This window comes from Lithobates pipiens, unplaced genomic scaffold (assembly GCF_037356315.1).
Source record: "Lithobates pipiens isolate NorthernLeopardFrog02 unplaced genomic scaffold, aLitPip1_a1.2 Scaffold_22, whole genome shotgun sequence".
Taxonomy (NCBI): Eukaryota; Metazoa; Chordata; class Amphibia; order Anura; family Ranidae; genus Lithobates; species Lithobates pipiens.
In genome coordinates, this window is record NW_027507784.1 from 88819541 (window position 1) to 88846636 (window position 27096).

The window sequence follows — 27096 nt, forward strand, 5'->3', positions numbered from 1 at the left end:
ATCTATTTACTCGGCGTAACGTTATCTTTCACATTATGCAAAAAAATTTGGCTAATTTTACTGTTTCGTTTTCTTTAAATTCATGAGTGTCCCTTTTCCCAAAAAGTTGCGTTTAAAACACCGCTGCGCAAATACCATGTAAAATATTGCAACAATCGCTGTTTTATTCTCTAGAGTCTCTGCTAAAAAAATATATATAATGTTTGGGGGTTCCAAGTAATTTTCTAGCAAAAAACATGGATTTTAACTTGTAAACACCAAATGCCAAAAATAGGCTTAGTCATGAAAGGGTTAATGCAGGGAATGCATTAAAAAAAATAAACACATCTACAATTATGACCTCCTTTGGCTGTTTAATGGTATCATATTATAAATAATTTAAGCAACTTAGACTCTTCCACCATTTGGTGTGATGTAAAAGTGATATTAAAAAGGCAGGATTTTTATAAATTTTTTTAAATAACAAACATGTTATACTTACCTGCACTGCGTAATGATTTTGCCCAGAAGCTCCTCCTCACGGGTCCCCTGCCAATGCTCCTGGCTCCTCCTCTTTGAACAGTGCCCCCAGAGCAAGCCACTTGATTGCTTACTCCCAAGCCCCACTCTGAGCAGCCATAGGACACACAGAACCGGACTCAGCTCTGCCTTTTGCTTCCTTCTCTCTGGCTGTGACTAACAACCATGGGAGCCAATGGCTCCTGCTGTTGTGTTCCAGCCTATGAGGAGGCAGACCCCCCCCAGACAGCAGTTGCTCTCCTGCACATCACTGGATCAGGATCGGGCAAGTATGGGGGGAGTGCTGAACAGCATACTGAAGGTTTTTACCTTCAAGCATAAAATGCATGAAGGTAAAAAACCTTCAGCCTTTACAATCACTTTAAAACAGCACAGACAAAGGATTCCATTGCAAAACATCAAAACAGTTTTGATGTTCAAAATGCTTACCCTATTCTAAAGGCCCTGTACACACATACATTCAATCATTACACACCAAACCACAGTCTTCGATCAGCCAACAAAAACCTCCTCCTCGTGCCCAAAGCCCGGTATAAATCCAAGGGTGATCGGAGATTCGCTGTCCAAGGGCCTCGGCTATGGAATGCTCTACCAATCAACATCCGCCAGGAAGAAAATCACCTGGCTTTTAGGAAAAAACTCAAGACCTTCCTCTTTTAGCAGATGATCAAAGCTCGCCACAGCGCCTAGAGGCGATTCAGTTCGCATTGTGCGCTATACAAGTATTTCATTCATTCATTCACACACGATCGGATTTTCCGACAATAAATTGTGTGATGGCAGGGTTTTTGTCGGATAATCCAAAATGTATAAGTAAGTGCAGCGCTTAAAGACACCTATATCAAATAAGTGAAAGTATGCATTTAAAGTGAAAAAACAAATGATATTGACAGAAAAGTCCACTAAAATCCAAAAGAGGTATAGACAGTCTCAAAGTCAATCTCCATGGACCTCAAAGTGGTATGTCTGGGACTTCTGAAGTTGTCAGATGGCATTCATAGAAAAATAACTCGCAACCTTCTCAGACCTCAGAACCTCTTGAGAACAGATTGTAAGAAGATTAAAGAAGGTAGGTACTCTAACCAGATGAGTTGGACACATCCACCTTATAGTAGTGTGTCATACGAGCTTATGGGGGGCTCCAACAGCACACCCTGATGCAACCAGCCGGATGGCGTTTCACCTCGGAATTCCTTGTAGTCTCCAGTTGGAAGAGGTAGATGAAGTTTCCGAGCCGTGGATCGCTATAAGACTTGGCACCAGAAATCTCATAAGGATTCCCCATAGGGGGGACAAAGCATAAAAAACGCCTCACATGGTGAAATACAAATAATGATGGTTTATTGAAAATATTCAAATTAAAATAGAACTAATAGTCCATAAAAATCACGTGATACATAAAAACAAGATGCCCCTGTAGACGACTTAGAAGTCGAAACGCATAGGGCCTGCATTTTTCTGCTCCCCATATTGCTAATTTCTTATGTATCACGTGATTTTTATGTACTATTAGTTCTAGTTTAATTTAAATATTTTCAAAAAAACATCATTGGTTGTATTTCACCCTGCGAGGCGTTTTTTATGCTTTGTCCCCCCTATGGTGAATCCTTATGAGATTTCTGGTGCCAAGTCTTATAGTGATCCACGGCTCAGAAACTTCATCTACCTCTTCCAACTGGAGACTTCAAGGAATTCCGAGGTGAAACACCATCCGGCTGGTTGCATCAGGGTGTGCTGTTGGAGCCCCCCCCCCCCCCATAAGCTTGTATGACACACTACTATAAGGTGGATGTGTTCAACTCATCTGGTAAGAGTACCTACCTTCTTTAATCTTCTTACTATCTGTTCTCAAGAGGTTCTGAGGTCTGAGAAGGTTGCGAGTTATTCTTCTATGAATGCCATCTGACAACTTCAGAAGTCCCAGACATACCACTTTGAGGTCCATGGAGATTGACTGAGACTGTCTATACCTCTTTTGGATTTTAGTGGACTTTTCTGTCAATATCATTTGTTTTTTCACTTTTAAATGCATACTTTAACTTATTTGATATAGGTGTCTTTAAGCGCTGCACTTATTTATACATTTTAGTTTAAACTTGGTTTGTTTGTGTGCTAGCAGCTTGGCTGTGTGTCACAGGAATATTGCAGTTTCGCTGTTTTGCGAATTAACTATTTAATTAGCACGGTGTTTTTCCTTTGTATTAGTTTGTCGGATAATCCGACTGTTTCTATGCTCCATCAGACAATTGTTGTCGGAGTTTCCGACAACAAATGTCAGATGGTCATGTTCTCAAATTTTCCAACAAATGTGTGCCATTGGATTATCCCATTGTGTGTACACAAGTCCATCGGAATAAAATCCAAGGTACAAACATGCATGCTCAGAAGTAATGCTAACCATAAGACAACATTAAACGGAAGTTTCCCAAAGGGTGGTGCTAAAGAGCAGAAAAACCATGTCGTTTTGTGAATGTTGGCTGAAAAAGTTCTGCCGTCTGTATGCAGAACAAGTTCACGGCCAACGCCCTTTGCACAAAATTTCACGGATTTGTCTGACGGAAATCTGATCGTGTGTATGACCCTTTAAGATGGAACGATGAAAAAGAATCAGTGAAAATCAACTCTGAAAGGTCTCACCTTCTCCCGGTCACTCATTGCTGCAAATCTTTTCTTCTCAGCCTCCTCGGCCTCCCTCCTCAGCCTCTCTTCCTTCTCCTCCTTCTCCTTCTGCTTTCTCTGGGATTTCTGAGCTTTCTTCTTTTCAGCCCGGCGAGCCTCCGCCTCCTCTGATATGGGTCCTGGGATCTGAGTCCACCAAAAAAAAAAAAAATGTTCAAGGACACGTATTATTGAAGGGCTAAAAGAGTCAAAATAAACTGGAGGGAAAAAACCCTTCTGCCCTGCTACCGAAAATGATGGGGGTAAGGAGACCAGCTGGGTCATTAAAGCGTATGTAAAGCCAACGCTTTTTTTTGTAGAATATTGTTATAGAATACAGAAGGATAGACCCTTTTTATTGCAGTGTGTGTACCAACTAAGTAGTGTCACCCTCTCGATGATTGGTCCTGGTGAAGTGATGAAAAATCTGAAACGTGTGAGTTGTCACAAGAACAGGAGGTGAAGAGAAATGATCTAATGCATACTTTGGTGATATCGCCTCTTAGATCTCATTGTGCTTCTGGGACAGGAAGTAAAGGAAAAATCTCCCCAACTGGACAGAGTCTTTACCATTCCCTACTCTAAGGCTACCTTCACATACGGTATGTCCAGTGGGAATTTCCCCTCTGTTTTCACTGCGAATTTCCTATGCAGCTGTACAGATGCAAATTTTAGGAGCTGGCGGCCACAGGTATCTTTAACATTGGCTGGTTAAGGGGCCCGGGAAAAAAATGGCGTTGCCCCCCCCCCAAATCTATACCAGACCCTTATTTATTTATTTTTCCGGGTCTGGCGGTGGCAGTGGGCATCATGGTTGATGGATGTACACCTGGGATATTGTTTTCAATTTTTAATAAAGGAATTGTCAAAAACTTGTTTGGGTCTTGACTCACTTTTTTAGTAAATGGGTAGAGTAGAGGTACTACCTCATACTCATTCACGTGTTTTGGGGGGGGGCAGGATCTGCTCTGCGGGCCCCAGATTCTGATAAGCCCCCTGCCTGCAGACCCCCCCAACCACTGGCCAGGGTTATGGGAAAGAGGCCATTGCTCCAAGCACACCCCTTCCACCCCATGTTGAGGGCATGTGGCCTGGTAGGGTTCAGGAGGGGGGGCCCGCTTGCTCACCCCCCCCCCTTTTTGGCCTGCTAGGCTGCATGCTCGGACAAGGGTCTGGCATGGATTTTAGGGGGACCCCATGCCACTACTGTACAAAATTTGGGCATGGGGGTTCCCCTCAAAATCCATACCAGACCTAACATAAAAAGATAACCATGAGCTTTGGCGAAACTTAATCAATACCGAAATGACAAACGAGACACAGCGGAGGAAGATGGTGCCGCGCCTGCCTCGGGGGAGGAAGGTCCACCCTTCGGAGACACTACCGCATCCTCAATGCCTTCTCCTTATGCCAGACGACCCTCACGTCCAAAATAGAGGAGGTCAAAGTGGACATTTCCCTCATCCGTCAGGACATCCATAAGCTGAGGGAGAGGGTGACCGAAACGGAGTGCAGGGTCGGGCAAGTAGAAGATGACATCCCACCATTACAGGACACCACCATCTTCACCCCAGTCCCCCTGATAGGCACTGTCCCCCAAACGCATCCATGCAGCCACTCTCGAACAATGTACCTGCACCCCCTTAGCATCTATATCAGGGATATGCAATTAGCAGATCTCCAGCTGTTGCAGAACTACAAGTCCCACGAGGCATAGCAAGACTTTGACAGCCACAAGCATGACACCCAGAGGCAGAGCATTATGGGGGACTTGTAGTTTTGCAACATCTGGAGGTCCGCTAATTGCATATCCCTGATCCATATGCTATCCCACATAGCACCGTTGTGCATTTCCGAACTTTTGTTCGCCCCCAGGGACAGGCGAGAATGCATCTGGACCTCCATTCCCCATGCACTTTCCCCCCACTCTCATCAACGCAGATGCAAATCACTGCTACATCAAGTTTTGTTTCGCTGGCCAGCAGCAACCCCCATAGCAGTGGAGAGCTGTCACAAGTTTGAACTGCCACGCTGGTCCAGAGCTGCAAAGTTATTTTTTTGATGTTACTGTTTACTTGCTCATTGTATTATCTGACATGTCTTACACTGCTATACAAGTCTGATTATCTGCTGCTGTTTTCCCCTGGTCGCCTCCTCACCATCACGATGCCCTGCTGGCTTGTCGTGACTTCTATGCTGCCCTTTATGTCCCACTCGCAGAGCGCCATCATATACCAAACACCGGGACCCTTATTCCACAATATGATACTGTATACAGAAATTATATTATGTGTGGGAGTGGACACAGGCCGCCCCTTGTTGATCCGACTGTATTCCCAGTCAGTACTATCATGACTATGGCGTCCCTTAAGATAGTAACGTGGAATGTGCAGGGACTGAGAGCCAAACTTAAGCGATTGGCTGTCCTCTCCCACCTCAAAGCCATGCGTGCAGATGTTTCTGTTCTAGTAGAGACTCATAAGGGTCAAATGCAGATGGCACTCAAGAAGCCTTGGGTGGGGTCGGTTTACCAGGCCCCCTACACCAATGCCTCTAGAGGTGTTGCTATCCTCATTGCCAAGTTGGTACAGTTCAAACTCCATAGCCTACAGTTGGATCAACAGGGCTGGTTCCTCTTCCTTCACGCCACCTTTGGTGGATTTGAGGTTCTGCTCTTAGCATTTTACATCCCCCCACCATTTCAGTTTACAGCTCTGAGGGAGGGAGTGACATTCATGACCCAGCACCCCAAAGTGCCCGCCATATGGTTAGGGGACTTTAACATGGTCATCAACCCTCTCCTTGACAGGCTCCATTCGCCCACCCCAACATCAACCCAACCCACTTCTACTAGGTTTGGCAGGGTCCTTCTGGAATTCGCCATGACAGAGGCATAAGTACCCTAACACTACCGCCTATTCCTGCTTCCCTCCCTCACAAGCCGCAATGTCTCACATAGATATAATTATGCTGTCCCCCCACTCTGATCCTGGACCTCCTTGATGTGGGATTCGGTGTCAGGATCCTCTCAGACCACTCAACATACTGGGCTACCCTACACCTGCCCTCCACTCCTTCGATCCGCATCTGGAGGCTGAACCTGTTTTGGCTCAACGTCCTCACGGACTTGGAGAGTATCCAACGAGAATGGACCCATTATTTCCAATCCAATGCGGGGTCAGCTTCAGTGGGGATAGTGTGGGAGGCATTCAAACTGCATGTCCTCATGATACTTTCCATATGCAGAAATAGACACAAGGCCTCCTCTAAGCTTATCCTACATCAAGCAGAGGAAAAACTAAGCTCTCTTGAGCAGGTTTTCTTGGCAGACCCATTGACCTCCAACTCTGTCCAGTTACGCTTACACTCTAGACTAACAGACCCACCCATCGTACCGCCCCATTTCTCTCTTACAATTAGATGTCAAAATCCTGGCAAAGATCCTCGTCCTAAGACTCAATAAAGTGATACTCATACAAGCCGACCAAACTGGATTCATGCTGAATAACAATACTGCATTCAACCTCCGGAGACTCTTCATGAATCTCCAAGCCACTCATGACAACGTTGCTCCCGGGTGGTGGTTGGTCTAGTTGCTGCTAAGGCTTTCGATTCAGTTGAATGAAGCTACCTGTGGTGGTCACCCTTTCCAGATACTTTTTTGTAATCATCAGGGTCTCCCCCGCCTAGGTGACAGACGACATATGTTGACCCATCACTGCAAAATCTGGCAACTGGTGCTGGACACTACTGAAGCTCCCCCCCCCCCCCCCCCCACATGCTCACACACCACTCTGGGACAACCCCCAACTACCTGAACTGATGACTATCCCTGACCACAACACATGGATTGCCAAAAGCATCATATACCTTTCCCAGGTCATATCAGCTAGCACGATGAGATCATTTCAAGCCCTCAAAGAGTTCGCCCTCCTCAATCATATGCTTTTACGTTACACCTTCAGGTACGACATTCCCTCCAATCTCAGTTCAGTGCCTTTATTCCCAGGCTGGAGACAGTAACCCTGGCAGACATGGTCCTGGGAAGGGATCCCAAGAAACTCAATTCCTTTCAATTTCCCCCGACCTGGGAGAACTGGAAGATGATGAATGGGGGGAAATACTAGAGTCCGGTAAAAAAGTGTCCACTAAACTATCAGACTGGCTCACGCACCTCTACATCCTTCACAGATCATGCATCACCCCTTCACGCCTCTCAAAATATAAGCTGAATGCCGGCTCAGCCTGCCCCAGGTGTGGCAATCCTGACAGCACTTTCTACCCCCTAATATGGTCCTGCCCACCCCTTCAGCAATACTGGACACAAATCAAAAAAATTCCTACACGACCGCAAGGGTTCCCCCCTGTCACTCTGCCCACGCCAGTATATACTTGGCCTCCTCCCCATTCCAGGAGGAAGAGAAATACTTAACCACCTTTTTTTTTTACAGGAAACCCTTTTCACAGTTCGTATGCAGATAGCCCAACTGTGGCTCAGAGCTGCCTCCCCTACTATCCAGCAATGGAAAAGGGCAGTGAGCATCAACCTCCCATATAAAAAAGTCTTATACCTCCACCGAGGATGCCCAGGCAAGTACAATAAAATCTGTGACAGATATGTAGACGATTCCTCTACCTGTGTAGACTAGGAGGAGTCCCCCTTCTGGAAACTGGGCATAGGCCACACTTTATGTCCCTGACCTTCCACTCTCCCTCGGACAGTAGGATACACCAACTACACTACATGATGCTGCCTCTGTTCTCCGCCATGTTGGCGCGGTGAGTTCCCAAACCCAACTATTACCTACACCTGTTATGAACCTGAAATGCTATGGTTAGAAGCAAATGACAATGACTGGGACCATCTCAGCTGTAGATGTGAGATGTCAGACTTTTTTCTCCGTTGTTAGGTGCCTGTTGCACCCTGTTTAATATATGTAAGCTCCGTATTGAATATTATGCTCAATAAAGTTTATACTTGATAAAAAAAAAAAAAAAAAAAAAAAACCTGACAGAGCAGCAAAGACACTTGGAGGCAAAATAAATAAATAAAAACTTATATCTAAAAAAATTTATTTCAATTTCCCAGCTGTGACCCCCCCCCAATCACGCTGAGAAGACAGGGAAACACTTTACAAATACTCTGACACACACCTGAGATTTGCTGTAGTTGTATTTGTCTGGGTTATCCTCCCGATATTTGCGGAAGGCGTTCCTGGTGCGTTTATCAGCACACAAGGAATATGGCGTCTGTGCGGCAGAGTCCCTAGAAGAAACAATTACAAATAGATCACTGGCAATAAAAATACGACAGACAAAATTATTGCAATGCTGAAAATAGTCATTATAATCCTTTGTAAGTTAACAGAAACCCACAAAGACTTCCACAACTCTGCCCTGAGCTACATCACTAAGGCTGCTTTCACACTGGGGCGGGAGCAGCGTCGGCGGTAAAGCGCCGCTATTTTTAGCGGCGCTTTACCGTCGTTCTAGCGGCGGTGTGCGGGCGCTAGCGGGGTGTTTTAACCCCCGCTAGCGGCCGAAAAGGGGTTAAACCCGCCCGCAAAGCGGCGCTGTAGCGGCGCTTTGCCGGCGGTATTGCCGCGGTGTCCCATTGATTTCAATGGGTAGGAGCGGTATAGGAGCGGTGAATACACCGCTCCTTCACCGCTGCAAAGATGCGGCTAGCAGGACTTTTTTCACCGTCCTGCCAGTGCATCGCTCCAGTGTGAAAGCCCTCCGGCTTTCACACTGGAGTTAAAGGGGCCGGTTTTTTTCAGGCGTTACACAGGCGCTATTTTTAGCGCTGTAACGCCTGAATACCGCCCCAGTGTGAAAGCAGCCTAACTTAGTCTCAAAATACCAACCAAACTGTCCTCTCTGCTCCTCCAAAGACCTTCTGCTCTTTAGCTCCCTTTCACCTTCTCTCATGCTTACCTCTGGGACTCCTCCCAGAGCCCCTTGAATCCTCTGGAACTCCTTACCCCAATCTGTCCAACTATCTCCTATGTCTGCCTATAAGCCATTTCTGAAAAAGGCCTATCATGACTCCAATAAACAGTGGGTTGAACGAAAAACATCTGACAGCTCTGGTCTGAGTCACTGTACTAATAATCTGATGTTAGTACAACACTCTCCCCTGCTGTTCTATTGTGTTGTGACAGGGGACGCCCCCCGCCAGAACACTCCAGTCAGCTGCTGCTTTTCCAGCATGCACATTTGACATAGGTCGGCGAATGGCCAGCTTCTGTCGGACTGCCTGCCATGCACACGGACCAAATGTCAGACAGTTTTGGATTGAGTCGGCCGATGTCATCTGACATTCGGTTAGTGGGGGACAGTTGGGACTTTGGGGGAGCAGAGGATCAGGAAAGAAAAACAGTTTTTGCCCCCGGCGAAAGATGCCACAGAAAAAAACAAAACAAAAAAACAAAAAAAACAAACAGTCAGTGTTGATGGGGGAATTCCTCCCACTGAGCTATTGTGTTCTCCCAGCAGGGGGGGGGGGGGGGGGGGGGGCACACAGCGATTATTGCTAGTGGCTATATAGTCGCTGGCAATAATCGCATGAAAAATCTGACAGGATGGTTGTACCCAAGTCAATGGATCGATCAGCTTTCATACAATCTGCCTGCCCATACATGGTTTGAATTTGGGCCAGTCTCTGCTGAACTAGCCAAGATTTGAACATTCTATGGCCAGCTTTAGACAAATCAAGCACAGCCTCACAGCCAGGAAGGATTTTTTTTTTTATCTGCCCTGAGCTTTAAATAATGAGTGTTAGATGATTTCCCATCAGCATACAGAGATGCATACTGATGTGAATTTAACGGAAAGGTCCACTTTAAAAGGTAAACAAGTATAAGATGGGAATTTTTATTTTTTTATAGGTTTCTACTTTTGCACTAGTTTACTAAATGCACCAAACAGATTTAATAAATAATTCTGAGGGTGGCCATGAGATGTTACCTGAGGGCCGGGTCCCAGCCAGCATTCATAAGCAGACAAGCCACTTCTCCGTGTCCTGCTGCCCCAGCTACGTGTAGGAGTGTGCGCTGCTCCAATGGAAGACGCTCGTTCACCAGTCTGCTCACCACCTCACAGGCTGGAGATCTGGTCAGAGGGGGCGAGGAAGAGGAAAAGTCAGGGGTGAGATCCTGCAGGATCCGTTTAGCGGTCTCAGAATCTCCCGTCTTGCAGCAGGTGAACAAGGCATTCCGCACCCTGCTCAGCTCATCACCTTGTGTAAACACAACAGCATGCATATAGAAACCAATTAGACTCGGCTATTGCCAGCTTTAAAGGCTGCTGTAATGAGAATGCAAAGTCCTTTTTAACTACTTCCCACCCGGCCACTGTATATATACGGCCCGGGTGGACATTCTCTCCTGAGTGGATGTTCAGGAACGTCCTACAGAAGGAGAGGGATCCCGCGCATCGGCGTGATCCCGATGCGCTCATATCACTCGGACACGGCGCATCTCAGATCGGCAGGAGGGCTCTGTGATTGGCCCTCCTGATCCCATGATGGTCATGTCCAATCACAGCCGTCATGTGATGTAATTACAGAGCTGGTGGCTAGGCGATCGGCTCTCCTCTCCTCACACAGAAGTCGTCGGTGAGGAGAGGAGAGTGGATCTCTGCAGCCGGCTGGTGATCAGTGAGTATGTGCTGTTTTTTTACAGCTTTTTACTCACCGATCACCAACCTAGTCTCACCACACAATGTAAACACACAAAGTTAACACACGTCCCCAAAACACGTCCCACACAGTAAAAACACCTGTCCCCCACATATGTAACAGTAAAATCATAAGTCCCAATGATCATCTGCACACACATGTCCGTGATCACCTGCGCACATCTGTACATGATCTTTCTGAAAGTATTCTAAGAAACTGATTCTTAAAAGTAAGTTGGAAATGCGGCCTTGGATAAAGAAATACAAATCTCCTGTACACAAACCCTCTAGGAGGACGGACATTGACTGACACATTCATACAAAGACTTTGCCAATTCATCCTGAAAGGCCCCTGTGAGTATAGTAGAATACTAGAGTAATATGTATTTTACTAGAATATGTAAAGTATGTAGTTTTAACTACTATCTACATTTTCTTTCAGTGTACACATGTCTGTGATCGTTTTCTTTTGTCAAAATTGTGGGTCTTTTTTTTGTTGATTGGCGCAAGAAAAATAAATAAATAAAAGAACTCCGGAGTATCCGCAGTAGCTGTCTTTCGGTACTAATACTGATATAAATAATAGAGCTAAGCCCAGGTGTCATGCACCTTGCTGGACTAAACTCATAGTGTTCCATTATTTTTACAGAAAGAACTAAATTCCCGGAATTCCGCTTTCAGACCTACTCACACCAGTGCAGTAATGCATGTTTTACTGTATGTCACTACAAAACAGGAGGACACAGTGTCATGTGGTGTGGTGCCATCAAGTTTGACAACTATATTATGTTACACTCATATTGGAGTGTAACATGTACCATTGTGCCAAGCACAAGCACCCCCCCCCCCCCCCCACTGCCGACAGCATGCAGTGGTTCTTCACCCCCACAAAAAATGTTATATTTGAAACTGGCACAGCTGTTTGGGGCTCCGCCTGCATGTATGACCAACATGTACTGATCTTTTAATTTTCGGGTCTCATTAGGAAGTTTTATGTTCTTACCTTCCAATGCCGATCGTAGTGGCTCCTGACTGGTCAACTCTTCGTAATTATCAGTGGAATTTTCAGTTTGCTCCTGAGATATAGACCCTAATCCACCCCCATCCTGAGCAGCCGCAGACTCTATGGGAGAAAGCACATTATATGTTAGCACCATTACATAGATTTTGTATACTACAATTAACATGCTATGTTGGCCTTGTTCACATCATGCATGCAAAAAACAAACAAACACAATGATGGAATTTTTTTTTTACAGATTTGTCTTGCATAGAATATTTTGGTCTTATTCACACCATGTGCAAAGACATGTGTATTTATTATTATGTAGGCCTCTGCAAGGACACAAAGAAAGCCATTGTTTTCTATGTGCCCTGTTCACACCAGAACATTGCAGTCATGTGAATTTTTTTTCTGCACAGAAATTTGCAACATGAATTATCTGCAAGACCACAAAGAAAAAAAAAACGGTTGTTTTCTATATGGCTTGTACACACCACAAAATGATATCAAGCAAGTTTTTTTTTTCTGCATAGAAATGACACACAATGATACCAGTGTTGTGGTGTTAACATGGCACATGGAAAACAATGGCTTTCTTTATGCATTCTCTCTTCCCAAACACCCCCCCCCCTCACCCCCTCTTTTTTTAAGACCCATTCAGCCATGTGTAGTAATGCAATGTCATTTATGAGTAAACTTCTAAACTGCACCCTGAAGAAGTAACACGGGCTGGAGGTAGCTAGCTGGGGGCTGTGTGAAGTAGTTCTTACGGAATAAATGCCATGTCATCTTGTTAAGAAATGTTGTACTGCGGTGTGCAAACTATGTGTAGTATTTGTTGTCTATGTGTCGGTTGTTTTTTTTACCTTTGCTGAAGTTTCAATAAAAATTATTGGAAAGAAAAAAACTTTTTTGCAAAAAAAAAAAAAAAAAAATTATATATATACATATATACACACACACATATACATATATATATACATATATATATATATATATATATATATATATATATATATACACACACACACACACACACATATATACTGTTTGATTCATGTGAATATTTTTATGGCCCTTATTACTACCCATTTCATCTTTTTTGCTTTTGGCTATAACAAGGGGGAATTTTAGTTCTGTTCCATTAAACTCTACATATTGTAACACTGTGAAAACTCACTGACAACAGAAAGGCAATTATAGATCTAGTTATCAATTGCAGAGAACGTGATACAATACACATCTATATATTTGCTGCTAATTGAACCCCCGGTAGAAATATACACATTTTTATGCAGCTCTGCATTTATTAATATATCATTACATATACTTGTTAAAATACAAGCTGTGTAAGTACCCTACATTGACCTGGTATCAGCCTCTTGCAAGTCCCTGTACAGCAAAGTTCAGACTGGAAGAGGAATGAGTGGCACAAAGAGCAAATTAGGTGTGCGGCAGTGCTCATGTGTCAACAAGAAACATGACAGAGAGAGGGCAGAGCGACAGAGATGAGCTCATCAGTCTGCTGCTTCTCTTTTCACTGACCAGTCATAGGCTGGGAGATGGACAAGACCTAGTTGAATTATTTAAAGCACCACTCCAGGCAACAGAAAAAATCTGTTGGTTGCACTCTGATGTCACATACAATTCAGGACCAGCAGTCCTGCAGTGTATGTGGAGATGGCAAGAGTCCAATGCATCAATAGGAGGGTTAAGGTAAGTATTACAGCTTATTTCTCTATCACTAGATGGCGGTAGAGAAAAATGAGGTCTCCAGCCCTTCTAGACAGCAAAGACACTACTGGAGCTCAAGCACAATATTCCCAACGCACCACGTTCCTGAAGGTGGCTGTAAAAGCAAGTGGGTGTTGCAGTGACCACCGGCAGGAAACCGAAGACATGCAAAGTGAGAAGTACATCACCAGCACATCAAGGACCTCCAGAACAGGCCCAAAGCTTTATTCAGCCATCACATCATAGCTACGAAAGCGAAGTTTCGGAGCCTCACAGGTCCCCTTCATCAGGCATGTGACCACTGAGGCTCATACACCTAAATATTCATCTCCTGGATTTATAGGGTGTGGAGATGCGAGGCAGCACATTATGGAACATTTACTAAGGGGACATAACAGAAGGTTTGTGGTATTTTCTCCGAGTGGCAATCAGTCACCTGAGGGGTCGTTTTTCTTCTTCTTTTTCCTTTTTCTTTTCGGCTGCACCTCGTATTCTCTGAGATCCAGCGTGCTGATGGTCACCTCTTCTTCCACATATTCATCCAGCACCGGATCATCATCTTCTTCCGACTGCTCGGGAGCATCTAATGATAACATATAGCACAGAGCATCATAATGAGTATAAAAAAAAGGAGGACTACATGTTAACCACTTGCCGACTGCTGTCAGCACATATACTTCGGCAGAATGGCACGGCTGGGCAAAGTAACATACCCGTACGTTACTTTTAATTTCCCGATGTGCACGTGCGCCTGCCGCGAGCTCTGTGAGCAGGCCCGCGGGCTCGATCAGTTAAAGTGACGCAGTGCTGAATCGCAAAAAAGTGTTCTGGTCAGAAAGGGGGTAAATGCTTCCGGGGCTGAAGTGGTTAATTATACATTATGACAAATACAGTACATTACTTTAACAGTCATTTCATGTTCGAGTTTTTTTTGTTTTTTTTTAATGGATGAAAGGATAGAATTCCTGTCAGTTTCTGATGCAGTCTGTGTCTCTTTAAGGGGAGATCTGCCCTTACTTCCTGTTCTGATGACCACACAGGAAGTGGGAAAGAATGTCCTTAATGGGAACACATTAATACAAACTTGACAGAGGCTTGAACCTTACCCCATTCTACTAAATAAAGTGCTTTTATTGTTGTCTGGTCTCTGTTGCAGAGATTCTTCTCATCCCCATCTTAGTGACCACACAAAAGTGATGTGCGTTTTTGCATATAACACAAGTAGCTGATTCTGACCTAAAACCAGTTTCCTGTAACCCTCTGCAGAACACACTCAGACAACCAGGAACCTATTGCTCCATGTGATATTGTCATTCTAAGACTGGCCATACGGTGACAGTTTATTTTTTGATCATCCAGTGGGCTGATCTGAAAAAAAATAAAAATAAAATTGGAATCTCCCATTCACAGAAGTGGGGTGGATGGAAGAATCCTCCGCGCTGTAATATTGTATTCTGATAGTGGTGACTCCTCCGCGGTCAAAATACAGACCGGAGCTGCAGCCGATAAAATTAAAAATTTCCATCATAAGAGGATGGACAGCTGGAGATGAATAGAAAATTTGGCTGGTCCTTGCTGAACTAGATGATTTTCAATCCATCTATTGCTAGCTTAAATCAGTGAACATTCTAATGCCCCTTACACACGATCGGACATTCCGACAACAAAATCCATGGGATTTTTTCAGACGGACGTTGGCTCAAACTTGTCTTGCATACACACGGTTACGCAAATCTTGTCAGAAATTCCGAACGTCAAGAACACGGTGACGTACAACACGTACGACGAGCCGAGTAAAATGAATTTCAATAGCCAGTTTTCTTCTGCTCGATTCCGAGACTGCGTGGAACTTTGTGCATCGGAATTGTGTACACACGATCGGAATTTCCAACAAGCTCACATTGAACATTTTCCGTCGGAAAATCCGACCGTGTGTACGGGGGCATTACAGGAGAGCGAAAAGGATGACTTTATCAATGTGCAGCTACTTACTGTCCAATCACAGGGTGCGGAGGGTTCCTGATGAGACTGTACTGCTAGACTACATAGTAAAAAAAAAAAAAAACTACAAAAATTCTCAGCTCACTTACCAGCCAGCCTGCAACAAACCAAATTGTCTCGTCTAACAGTTCACATTAAAAAGGGATTTAGTTGCACATGTTTGCAAATATATGCGTAAGCTGTAGTGGCCACGTCATGGCACCCCAGTGTACTGCAGTTCTATCATTTTGAGAGTAAGTTGGAGTACATATATAATAATGCATATATTAAAGGGCAGGTATGCCTGGAGGGAGCTCACCACTCCTTAAAAGGGTATAGGGACTGGACATCCAGCAATAGCACATTGGTAGGGAAGGCAGGGAGCATTTGGAAGAGTGACGCATGTCAAAAAAAAAAAAAAAAAAAAAATTCCCAGCTCACTTACCAGCCAGCCTGCAACAAACCGAATTGACCTTGTCTAATGCTCCGTACACACGATCGGAAATTCCCCCAGCAAAAGTCCAATGTGAGCTTTCCGATATGCAAAATTCCTACGCATGCTCGGAAACAATTCGACGCATGCTCGGAAGCATTGAACTTCATTTCCTCGGCTCGTCGTAGTGTTGTACATCACCGCGTTCTTGACGGTCGAAAGTTCAGAGAACATTTGTGTGACCGTGTGTATGCAAGACAGCTTGAGCGGAATTCCCTCGGAAAAACCATCCAAGTTTTTTCCAATGGAAAATCCGCTAGTGTGTACAGGGCATAACACTTCACCTTAAAAACCAAGGGGTTTAGTTTGCACACATTTAGAAATAATTGCATGAGCTGCAGCGGCTATGTTATGGCACCCCAATGTAGCGCAGTTCCAACACTATCAATTTGAGAGTCCAGACACACTGTATGCCTTCGCTCCCATTGTGTTATTGCAGAGTGTCCATTACCTCCCTATTCCTTTAAGGAAAGAAGGGCTTCCTCCAGGCATACCTGGCCTTAATCTATCCATTATTATACAAGTGCTCCAACTCAGGTGACTCTCAAAATTATTGAGTTAGGACTGTAATATACCAGGGTGCTGTGACGTGGCTGCTGCAGCTTACACATGTATTTGCAAATTTGTTTGAGCTCAGATCATCCTAGACTCACCCTCAATCTGTGACTAGACAGTGAAAGGAGAAGCAGCACTGTGATGAACTCATCAAGTTCTGATCAGGAGATTAATAAATTGTCTCCCTCATCCCACACTCCAGTTCTGCTGTACAGAGGCCGATACTAGGTCACATTCAGGTGCCTACACTGCCTGTATTTAAAGGATAGTTCACCTTGGGGAGCATGTTCCAGATGTTTTTTAGGGTAGAACATTCAACATGTTCCCACTGCTGCAGCCGCTGTCTGGCCAACCGCGTCTTGTGATGGGGATTTTCTCCCCGAACTCGCTATCACAATAAAAAAACATGATCTTCTCGCCCGGCCACATCATTCATTCACAAAGTTCTGTGGGAATGGGAGAACTACAAGTACTGACATCCTTTGTGGTTGTTGGTTCTAAACTACCAGGATCGTGTTGAGTTCCTGCCATTATGTAACTGCTTGCCCGTATGAGTTACAAACAGACAGCTTACACCAACAGTCTGCAGGAGTCCTGCAATGCACCTGCAATCTGCTGATCATGGGTGCAATGCTTTGCAGGCTCCTGGTAAAATAATACATGCACATTTTTTTACCTGCAAAAAAGATGTGCATTTATTATTTTTTACAAAAGGTGAACTTATCCTTTAAAATGCATTTAATTATGTATTAAAGTGGTTGTAAACCTCAGACGTGCAATATGAACAAAGCATATCCCTCTGTAGTGTGCACTTGTGTCAATTAAGAGCACTAAAGGGTTGATTTACTAAAGGCAAATAGACTGTGCACTCTTCAAGTGCAGTTGCTCCAGAGCTTAGTCAATGAAAAGAAGCTCTGCTGACTTCCATCATCCAATCACATGCAAACAAAAATGCTGTTTTTTCACTTGCATGTGATTTAGTATTTGCTGCAAAGTGAATATTTACCTAAATGTAATAAGCTCTGGAGCAACTGCACTTTGCAAAATGCACAGTCTCTTTGTCTTTAGTAAATCAACCCCTGTCATTTCTATCCCCTACTTTGACCCTCTGCTATTAGCAAGAGTGACTTGTGACAAGTTTTTCTTGGTTTACAACAGCAATTTTTTTGGACGGTGGGAAAAATCTTAAAAAAAAAAAAAAAAAACAACAACTTTCCACATTAAAGTTTCTGGATTTGTTTTTTTAATAGATGTATTTTTAGAATGTAACGTGATCTTATAATTGTACTGGATAAAACAAGAGCTGTAATATACCATGCCGTTAAAATGTATCACTGCCGTTATTACCGGTTGTCTCCTCCTGGTTTTCTGTCCATTTCGGTTTTCTGGATCTGACAGGTTTCTCCCGTATTCCAACGATTGGTATTTCCCTGTCTGTGCACAAAGAGTATAAAAGGCGTGATAACACATTGCGATACTTAAAGTGATTTTAAAGATTTTTTTGTTTTTTTTTCTAAAACAAACATGTTATACTTACCTCTTCTGTGCAAGGGTTTTGCACAGGAGCGGCCCCGATCCGCTTTTTCTGGGGTCCCCCCCGGCGGCACTCCTGGCCTCTCCTCTTCATTGGGTACCCCCATGGGGAGCTGCATTCCATGGGGACACACGTGTGCGGGCACGCTCCTGAGTGCTGCTGCGTCCATCGGCATAGACAGCAGGACTCAGCCCCAGCCCCGCCCCCTGGATTTGATTGACAGCAGCGGGGGCCAATGGCTCCCGCTGCTATCTATCTAATATGGATAGAGACAACGCTGAAGCTGCTGGGCTTGTGCTTTTCGCTGGAACAAATCGGTTTCAGGTAAGAAAAAGGGGGGGGGGACTATGAGGGGGGGGGGGGGCAGCTGCAGCACAGAAGATTTTTCACCTTAATGCATAGAATGCATTAAGGAGAAAAAACATGACACTTTTCAACTCTTTTAAAATGATATGAAGCACACAAATATCTTGTGACTAGATGATATAGTTAATCCTTATTTAATCTTGCAAAAAAAAAAAACAAAAAAAAAAAAAAAAAACGGGAATGGGGAGGAGGAGGATAAAGCGACTGCCACTAGACTAAATACTTCTTGCTCGCAATCTGTTTATCAACGTTCCCCAGAAAGGTGCCCTGTGCCACCCTTCGGGAGACCAGAGTCAACACTTTGCACAGCTGCTGGCTCTCAAATCACAGTCTTTACTAAGTGCCGGTTCACACAGGGGCGACTCAGATCCGACTTCAAGTCACCTCAGGTCGCACAACATGTAGAAATCAATGTAAGTGAATGAGAGCCGTCTTAATGCACGCTACTGAAGTCGCTCCGACTTCAGAAAAGGTTCCTGTACTACTTCAATCCGACTTGTAGACGACTGGTACCCATTGATTTCAATGGAGGTCGCCTCCAAGTCGGATCTCTGTCTATACAGAGGCGAGTCTCAGAGAATTATCAGCTCTCAAAAGGAGTTCCCCCCTGAGAGCTCATTCTCTGATTGGCCACGGCAAGTCGCCTGGCCTGGAGTAGTGTTGTAAGTCGCGTCCAAGTCACGTCACGTCAAGTCACGTCACGTCCAAGTTGCCTCCAAAAGTCGTGTTGCCCCTGTGTGAACCGAGCCTAATAGCTAGGATGCCTGATCCTGCTAACTGGGAACCAATTAAACTGGTTTCTCATCAGGTCAGTTGTAGGCAATTGCTAAAAAGGTTGCACAAGATTGTAGCAAATGTATCAACTTCATCAAAAATGAACCAATGCCTAATAGTAATTGAGAAAGAGCCAGGCACATCTGCCATGGCAGAATAATCAGGAACGCACACACATTATATATATTATATACACACACGAGCTGCATGATTCTGGCTAAAATGAGAATCACAATATATTTGCTTAGAATAAAGATCACGATTCTTGAAGCGTAACATCTTTCACATTATACAAAAAAAAAAAATTGGGCTAACTTTACTGTTTAGTTTTTTTTTTTTTTTTTTATTAATTGAAGTGTATTTTTTCCACAAAAATTGCATTGGAAAGACCGCTGCATAAATACTGTGTGACAAAAAAATGTCAACAATTGCCATTTTATTCCCTAGGATCTATGCTAAGAAATTTATATATATATATATATATATATATATATATATATATATATATATATATATATATATATATATATATATATTGTAGACATGTCACTGGAGAAGTGATCGAGGGGGTGTACATCTCACCTAGGTTGCTACACAGTGTGAGATGGTAAAATCCAGGATGGATCAGTTTCTCAGCAGCGATATGCTGCTGAATTGTTATTTAATTTTGCTGGGCCTGGGTTTATATGGAATGGCAGGTAGGTTTGGTAGAGGGACCTGTCATTCCACATCCCCCGATCCAGTTCTGGGTTTGGGATCAGGTGAGCTTTGATCCTAATTAGCCTGGGAAGCTAAAGGCTCTGTAGGGTCTGCAGGTGATGGCTCTCAGCCAGGGGATGAACAATCTGTGTGTTGAAGGAAGCTGCAAGCACAGCCACTGCTGGAGCTAAAACTCACCCTGCGACATCCAGGCGAAAGACGCTGTGTTTGTAAGTGTCAGATAGGTGAGCAGAACCTGTTAGTAAGCGCCCAGCCGGGCTAGGTCTTTTATTTTTGTTGTACTTAGAAAGCACGGTGTTGCTGTATATTTTGTTTGCTGGACTGTTTGTACCACGAATAAACGCCAAGATCTGCTTTATAAATTCCAAGTCTGCTGTGAACTGTGTCCAAACACACCCTACCCCGGGAAGATCCCTTACAATATATATATATATATATATATATATTTTTTTTTTTTTACTTTATAAGAAACTAGTGTCAGAAAAAGCTTTAGACTTTAAGTGGGTAAACTTCCTTCAATTACACACCTAAGGTCATCCCTTTCATCTAAGGAAGAAAAGTTACAATGTTTCTAGTTCTCTACTAGTACTGAGAATTATGAAAAACTTGGCAGACTGCCTGTTTTTTTTTTTCTTTTGCCAGCTGAGTGAGCATAGAACTCTCTACACTTGTTAAGTGAATGAATCTGGTAATTCTGCATAGAGATCGTGAGAGGGTAGAATCGAGATTGCGATTTTTTAACAATTAAGCGTGCAGCTCTAATACACACACACACACAAAGGACCTCTCATGCTTCCTCGCCCTATCCTCTATTCAGTAGGCAATCTCTGCATAATAAATGATGTCTAGTTATCTCTTCCCCTTGCACTTACCGTGTACCTGCAGAGTAAAGAGCTGTGAGTGTACACGCTGCACCTCTCGGAAGGTGGCTCTCCTAGTGCTGAAGGGAATGCCATGAACCCGTGGGTCCTTCTTTGGGATTGGGGAGTTCCGCCCCAAGAAAAGAGTCTTATCAGAGCGTGGAGCACGCAGGAAGATTCCACGAGCCTCAGCAATGTGTTCTGTCCAACTCTGCAACAATTGGTTTATGTCCTGGTGAAGAAAACAAAATAATGTACTGAACAACCATTGCTGACATAAATCATCACTGAATTATGAGAAATCCCGCTATGGCTCTCTAGATTATAGTATGAGGTAAGAAAAGAATGGCAATTGTGATAACTGGGTTAAACAAAAGAATTTTAATATAAAAGATATTGTTTTCATACTGTAGATCTTTTGTAAAATATCTTACTGGGGGAGCGTTGAGCCCTCATTCTTTGCAAAGTCAGTGATTTGAACAGGGCCATTTCTGACAATAGCGTGTGACTGGTCATGCGATTTGACAGGTGAAATTGCATGACAAAGTTGCTCCAGTGTGAACAAGGGCTTAGAGAAAAAAAAAAAAATTAAAAAAAAGCCCTTTTTTTATTTTTTAATTCTCCAGATAGATATATATATATATATATATATATATATACACAGTACCTTAAGAAACTACAGCAGACTTTACTTGCACTTTCTTTTTGGGGTCCCTAGGTGGGTTATGCTATAATGTACTAGTATGCTCAGCATACTAGTATGTTACAGCACACTTACCTGTCAAAGCCGAGCCCTCCAGCTCTGTTGCAATTGATCCGGCTGGTTCTAGGTGCTTCCATCTTCACTCGGCCATTCTTCTGGTTTCTGCGCCCTCAGTCGCTTGAATGACTGGGTCGCGATGACATCACTCCCGCGCATGCAACCAGGAGTCACATAGCAACAGCACAGGGGGCCGTAAATGTTGACTGAGCTGCGCATGCGGCAGGAGGAAGTCTGTATGACAGAAGAGACCGATACATACTCTGCCTGTCAGCAACTATTCACGACGCTGACTTTACTACCACCTTAAAGCTGAACTCCACAAATGATACAAGAAAAGACTCTTGCAACCCCAAGACTAAAAGGGTAAATGCTCATTAAGTCTATGGATGGTAGAACAAGATGTAGTACTTACCTTATTCCTTGCTCAAACAGGCTCCAGCACTCTTCTCTATGACACCCAGTTGGGCAAGCCTTGGTATCCTCATGTACAACACAGGGCTATTGGTCCTGCATTGTATGAGAGGAGGTCAGCGTGCAACCCCCAGGCGCAACACCTCAGAGAAGGAGTTTCAGGGGACTGTTCGCAGTACTGCTGCATTGAGAAGTGAGACCCGTGTTAGAGCAGATTCCTCTACAACTAGACTTGATGAGCATATCACTCACTTTTTTTGTGTGCAATTCCTGGAGTATTGCTTTAATTTCAGGTGACTTCTGGTCAGTGCGGTGACATCACAAGTTCTTCATCTTCTGCGCCAGCTGTAGCGTGGCCGGTCCTTACTGTGACACAAAATGCTGCTCATAGCCACGCTATGTGCTGCAGCACCGTGATCCAAGGCTGAGGGGATACCTTCCCTCCAGGGGGCGGGCCCATGACAGCTTGGACTTCCAGGAGGTGAGTTGAATGACATTGGCCTTCATTCAACCTAGAAGAGGAGTTTATTTATTTATTTATTTTTTTTTATATTCTTTATTTAAACTTCAAGGAGGTTACATAGTCCAGTTACATACATTTTCATAAATACATACAAACATTCGTCGGTGCTCAGTCCCTTTTAATCTCTACCAAAAATACAATTTCCCTGGTTTACATAACTGAGAGCCCATTTCTTATTTATCTCTACTGTTTTTACGTATTCCACTTTCCCTCCTTTTATTTTAGTTTTTTTTTTCCCCCCCTTCCCTCCCACCCTCCGGAAAAAAAAAAAAAAATAAAAAAGAACACCCCTTCTGCTTCCAGCCCATATGATTTACTTATTCCCACTACATGGTGATCTCCTTATCTTTCCCTATTCCCCAGCAGTTTCTTTCCCTCTTCTGAAGAGAGGAAAATATTCCATCCCGCCCATATCCTAGCATATTGCTCGCTTCTGTCTTGGGCCGAGTATATTAAATCTTCCACAGCCCCCACCTTCCTCACTTTATTTAACCACATTGTTATTGTTGGTGGTTTAGAGTCTTTCCAGGAACGAGCAATGCAACCCTTAGCCTCATTAACCATGTGACACAATACCGAGCCCTTATATTTTCTTATTGGGATATGTGAGAGGTGCAACAAGAAAAAAGCCGGGTCCTCCGTTATTGGATATTCTGTAAATTTTTGCATAATTTTTTGCACGTCTTTCCAATACTGTTTGATCCTGGGACATGTCCAGAAAATATGTAGTAAAGTCCCCCGTCCCCCGTTGCACCTCCAACATTGATCTGATGCTCCAGGGGAAAACCTCTGGAGCTTCGATGGGGTATAATACCACCTCGTCAACAGTTTGTAATTCAATTCCTGAATTCCAGTACAGATTGATGTGTTTAACGAGAGGTATATCATCCTCTGACGTTGATCTAATGAGAATGTCCTATCCAAGTCCCTTTCCCACTTTACAAAGCATGGCATCTCATAATTATCTGGGGGGGCTATAAGCAATGTATATATCTTTGATATCGTTCGAGACAGAGGTTCCTTCTCTTCACAGTATATTTCAAATCTAGTTAGATCTTGTTTATAGTTTATTGCTGGACCTAATGACTCAAAAAAGTGCCGAAGCTGCATTGCCTGCCACACCTTCACTTCAAATTGGCCCCCTTGTTGAGTCAAAGTAGTCACTGTTGGCCAGGCATTAGATTGTAGAAAATGTGATACCTGCATATACCCCTTTTCCCGCAGGTTCTTAAAGTCTCTCCTCTCCATTCCTGGTTTAAAACTGGGGTTACCTAGCACCGGAACTAATGGGGAATGCGCTGACGAGAATTTAGGGTTCTGACTAATTCTAAATCCTATTTGTAATGTTGGGCCTATAAGCGGATGCTTTTTCATAGAGTCTGGTAGATTTGTATAGCACCAAATCGCTCTTCGGAGAGGTACTATACACATTTCTTGTTCTAGTTCTATCCAAATCTTAAATTCTGTATGTCGGCACCAGTCGATAATCCTCCCAATATGCACTGCCTTATAGTATTTAAGTAAATCTGGTACTGCTAAGCCTCCATCTCTTTTTAGCATAGTCATCCGGCTTCTACTGATCCTCGGTCGTTTACCTGCCCAAATAAATTTCGTAAACACTGTGTCTATTTCACGAAAAAAAGCAGATGGGATTTCTATTGGTAGGGCCTGTAGTAGATATAAAAATTTTGGCAGGATACTCATTTTAATAGAGTTGCAGCGGCCAAACCATGAATGACGTCCCTGTTGCCATTTCTCTAACAATATTTTAACTGCCTTAAGAAGCGGGGGGAAATTCAACTTAAATGTCTCTTCTATTTTTACTGGGATCTGTGTGCCCAGGTATTTCAGGGCTGTCCCTACCCATTTAAATTTAAAGTTGGGTTGTAACATTTGTTGTTTTTCCCAGGGGAGGGCTACCCCCATCGCCTCTGACTTTGAATAATTGATTTTAAAATTTGCCACTGCACCATACTCATCTATTTCCTTCATTAAATTTGGCAGTGAGATATGTGGACTAACCAGAGAGAACAGCAGATCATCTGCATAAGCAGAGATTTTATAGCTCCTATCTCCAACTTGTAGACCTTTAATATCTGCGTTTAGCCTAATTTTATTCAATAACGGTTCTATCGAGAGAGCGAACAGCATAGGGGAAAGTGGGCACCCCTGCCGTGTCCCATTTGAGATTTTAATCGGTTCTGAGAGTACCCCATTGACTTTAACCACGGCCTGCGGAGAGGAGTATATTCCAGATATCCACCTTATCATATGCTCACCTAGTCCCATATGCCTCAATACTTCGAACATAAACCTCCAGTTCACCCTATCAAATGCTTTTTCAGCGTCTGTACTTAAAAAAATAGAGGGCGTTCTAGTTTGATTGGCATAGTGGACCAGGTTGAGTACCTTAACAGTGTTGTCTCTCGCCTCCCTAGTAGGGATAAACCCTACTTGGTCTCGATGTACCAGTTGATTTAATAATGGTTGGAGGCGAGAAGACAACAGTTCGGTGAAAAGCTTCAGATCACAGTTTAACAATGAGATAGGTCGGTAACTCCCACAGTCCGCAGGGTCCTTCCCTTCCTTTGGGATTACCGAGATATGTGCTCTAAGTGCATCCTGTGGGAGGGTCGCAGCTTGGCCAATTGCATTAAAGGCCTTTAGCATATGCGAACCTAAGATTGGGAGGAAACTCTTGTAGTACTGGATTGAAAATCCATCGGGCCCCGGTGCTTTCCCTTGTTTAACTGTTTTCATTACTGCATTTAACTCCTCTGTCGTTATAGGGGCTTCCAGTCTACTACGTTCCATGGAAGAGAGCCTACATAGGCCTGCTGCTGATAGATACTCCTCCATTTTAGCCTGGGGTACTCGGGGTAGTGATAAATTGTATAGCCCAGAATAGTATTCTCCAAATCTTTCAGCTATCTCACTGGGACGGGAGATCAGACGTCCATTTTCCCCTTTAATATGAGGGACATAAACCATCTTCCCCTTTTCTTTAAGTTTCCCTGCTAATGCTTTGCTGCACTTATCCCCTAGTTCATACGTAATTTTCCTACCAAACTGTATTGCCGCCTTCGCTTTACATCGGAGGAGATCGGTCAACTGTCTCCTCAGATGTGCCAACTCATTTCCTATAGATGTAGTTTGTATATTCTTGTGGAGAGTCTCCAACTTCTGAATTTCATCTGCTAATTTTACCATCTGTTCTTCTCTTATTTTCTTTAATCGAGAGCCATGTTTAATCAGCACTCCTCTCATTACCGCCTTATGTGCCTCCCATATCATGCCCGGATCACTCCCCTGGGCGTCATTTATCTGGAAGTACATTTCCATTTCTTTCCCTACATCTTCCCGTATTTCGGGAATCTGCAACAGACTTTTGTTTAACCGCCATTGGCGCCCCTTGGATAGGGCCGGGCATGACATGGATATCTGTAGTGTCACTGGTGCGTGATCTGACCACGTTATATTTCCTATCTCTACTTTCTGTACTGCTGGCAGTAAATAATGGGGTATCAGAAAGAGATCGATGCGGGAGTAGAGTTGATGTGGATTTGAAAAAAATGTATAATCTCTCTCTCCTTCGTGTAGCAGCCTCCATACATCCACTAGATGCATCTCTTGCAACTTCCGCATTATCTTCCCCCTGACCCCCTTAGGGACTGATGAGACTCCCGTTGATGTGTCTTCCCTAGGGTTTAATGGTATATTCAAATCTCCACCTAAGATCACTTTTCCTTCTGCAAATTCCATTAATTTTGTCAGAGTTTTATTTATAAAATTATCCTGATGTACATTTGGCGCATAAATAGTAGCTAACGTTACTTTTACCCCCCCTATTTGTCCCTTTATAAAAAGGAAGCGTCCATCTACATCTTTCCGCATATCCAGGAGAGCCCAGGGTATTCGGTTCGAAATTAAGATGGACACTCCCTTCGACTTCGATACTTGATTATGTACATGGTATACACATGGGAAAAATCTATTCTGGAGATACGGAAGGTCACTCCTTTTGAAGTGTGTTTCTTGTATGAACGCCACGTCCGTATTGGATCGTTTTAGTTCATTAAGGAGTATCTTTCGTTTCTCCGGTACATTTAATCCTTTTGCATTTATGGAAGTTACCCTTATCTCCTCCATCTTTCAAAAGGATATAAGAAGGCAGTAGTGTGCAAAAAAAAAAAAAAAAAAAAAAAAAAAAAAAAAGAAGAAAAAACCCCGATCTTTTCTAATCTGAATCTAACCCCCCTCCTTTCCTATCAACCCCTAGGGGAGGCACCCCCGTTCTGAACCTCCAATTATACGGTTCGCGTGGGTGCAGACCTATTTGGGGGGTTGACTTGAATCGGCCAGAGTGCTCTGCTCCTATACCCTCCCTCCCGTCCCCCTCTTTCTCAACCCCTTAACTTTCTTCAGCTACACAGCACTTTTTATTTCCATATTAGGAGGCATTCCCGTCCTTTACTATCGTAGTCCCCTATTCTCTCATCCCCATCCTTCCTCCTCCTCTCTCT

The 27096-nt window shown here is 43.7% G+C and overlaps 1 protein-coding gene across 2 annotated transcripts in view; it reads right to left on the reverse strand.

Annotated features, from left to right (window-relative positions):
* The window catches only part of ANKZF1 (ankyrin repeat and zinc finger peptidyl tRNA hydrolase 1), a 56259-nt gene that overhangs the window by 12050 nt on the left and 17113 nt on the right, over window positions 1–27096 (reverse strand). For both annotated transcript variants that reach the window (XM_077447857.1, XM_077447858.1), the window contains exons 8-14: window positions 20889–21108; window positions 17970–18056; window positions 14031–14177; window positions 11861–11980; window positions 10147–10417; window positions 8332–8443; window positions 3157–3324 (exon numbers count right to left, since the gene is read on the reverse strand). In XM_077447857.1, coding sequence (XP_077303983.1) covers window positions 3157–3324; window positions 8332–8443; window positions 10147–10417; window positions 11861–11980; window positions 14031–14177; window positions 17970–18056; window positions 20889–21108 — 1125 coding nt within the window. The remainder of the gene's footprint in view (window positions 1–3156; window positions 3325–8331; window positions 8444–10146; window positions 10418–11860; window positions 11981–14030; window positions 14178–17969; window positions 18057–20888; window positions 21109–27096) is intronic.